Raw genomic sequence first — 2010 nt, forward strand, 5'->3', positions numbered from 1 at the left:
GCAAGGACCCCCCCCCCCTTTGACAAACCCCTTCTTTTGCAAAGAGCCCTCCTTTTGCAACCCCCCGCTTTTGCAGACTCCCCCTTTCGCAGAGACCCCTTTGCCTGCAAGAATCTCCTTCCCAAACCAGCCTGGGTTTTAACTTTAATCCAAGTTTAATGCTGGATGTTGCTCCGGGCCCAAGTGATTTGCCCCGGGACAGCCGGATCCCAGCCGTGCTCTGCAAACGCCCGCGGGACCCTTGCAAGAATCTCCTTCCCAAACCAGCCTGGGTTTTAACTTTAATCCAAGTTTAATGCTGGATGTTGCTCCGGGCCCAAGTGATTTGCCCCGGGACAGCCGGATCCCAGCCGTGCTCTGCAAACGCCCGCGGGACCCTGGGCTGCAGCTTGATCCTCAGGTGCCCAGGAGCAGCAAGTCCGCGGGTTGTCCCGGCCGTGGTGGGGTCTGCCTGGTTTTTGCATGTTTTTTTAGACATCTGAAAGAGAAAAAAAGGGGCAGGTTCAGCTTTGCTTGTGCAGGTTGTGTGCTGGAGCTTGCAAAAAGGCTGTTTCGGGCTTCAGCATCCCTTCTGGAGAATCGTAGAATCATAGAATCATTGAGGTTGGAAAAGACCTCTAAGATCATCGAGTCCAACCATCAACCCAACACCTCGACCCACTAAACCATGTCCCTAAGCGCCTCATCTACTCGTCTTTTAAATACCTCCAGGGATGGGGTCTCCACCACTTCCCTGGGCAGCCTGTCCCAATGTTTAACCACTCTTTCAGTAAAGACATTTTTCCTCACGTCCAAAGGAAGAGGGCAGCTGGGGTAAGACCCTCCAAAGGGTCTTTTGGGAGCGGGACGGAATGGGATTCAGGATTTGTGTTGCAACTAGCCTGTGCTGCGACCCTACGGGGATGGTTATCTGCCAAATCCGCAGGGAGAATGGGCTGCTGCCCCTCCTGGAAGCAGCAGCGTGGGGGCTCGGAGGGGAAATTATCCTGGTTATCGTTCCCTCGGCAGCTGCCTGCTAACAGGGCACCCGTCATTTATTGATTTCTTTTTTATTGCCAGGTCCATGCTGAAGCCCAGCACCTTGCCGGACATCCAGGTTACGGATGCGGAGGCCACGCCAAACGCGGAGGCTCCCGGGAGCGGCGCAGGTGAGCCGGGCTCGGATCCGGTTGGATTTGGGCGGGCGGTTGGGAGCAGCTGCCTTATGCTCCAGTTTGTTTGGAGAAAAATACAAGCCAGGCATTTTTTTCTCTAGAAATCGGTGTTTCCATCTTGCTCCAGGTTACTTTAAGCCATTTCCAAAGCGCCTATATTTAATTTATTTAATTGCAGCAAGAAAATCTTAGCCCCGGTGGCCTGAAACCCTTCCTAAGGGCTTTTGCTCCGGGAAGGGGCCACGGTGGGATGTGGTGAAGAGGAGCTTGGAGAGAAATAGGGGGATGGAGCAAAGAGCCTCGTGGGATCGTAGGGAAAAGGATGTCGGCGCTTCCCCTTCCCAGCGGCTCCGCTTTTAGGGAAGAAGAATAGGCGCCGTTGGGAAGTGCCGTTACCATGGGGAAGTCAACATTTCTGCAAAGTTCTTTTCCCCTCCCTGGTTTTTCCTCTGTAGGGAGGGAGAAGAGCTCGTCCGCCTCGGCTCTTCGTTAACCCCTTGTTTTTAGCACGAGGCAGCGATGAACGGGACACAAGCTGTCCCACCGGCAATTCCCACTGGAAAAACCTGCTTTATGCATTTTTCTCGTTCAACCGGGGCATTTTGCAGATGTTCCTGGCTTTTTTGTCTTTGGCGGGGGGGGTGGTGTTTTTATGGAAATACACCCTTGAAGCAGAGAAGAACCAGCTAATCCCTTCGGCTTCGGGATGCTCATCCACTTCCCGGCTCGGGGAGGAGCTGAGCACTCGCAAAACTCATCGATCCATGAAACCCTTCGCCTCATCCTTGATCCTCCAGCTTCTCTCCTTATTCTTTTTGATCTCCCCACACATGACACTTCCCCCCCCCCCCCCCCC

The 2010-nt window shown here is 54.0% G+C and overlaps 1 protein-coding gene across 1 annotated transcript in view; it reads left to right on the forward strand.

Annotated features, from left to right (window-relative positions):
- Positions 1–2010, forward strand: part of RASSF2 (Ras association domain family member 2) — a 10981-nt gene that overhangs the window by 5955 nt on the left and 3016 nt on the right. Inside the window, exon 4 of the mRNA XM_019470636.1 lies at positions 1060–1129. Coding sequence (XP_019326181.1) covers positions 1060–1129 — 70 coding nt within the window. The remainder of the gene's footprint in view (positions 1–1059; positions 1130–2010) is intronic.

The sequence above is a fragment of the Aptenodytes forsteri genome, unplaced genomic scaffold (genome assembly GCF_000699145.1).
Source record: "Aptenodytes forsteri isolate BGI_AS27 unplaced genomic scaffold, ASM69914v1 Scaffold127, whole genome shotgun sequence".
In the NCBI taxonomy this organism is placed as follows: Eukaryota; Metazoa; Chordata; class Aves; order Sphenisciformes; family Spheniscidae; genus Aptenodytes; species Aptenodytes forsteri.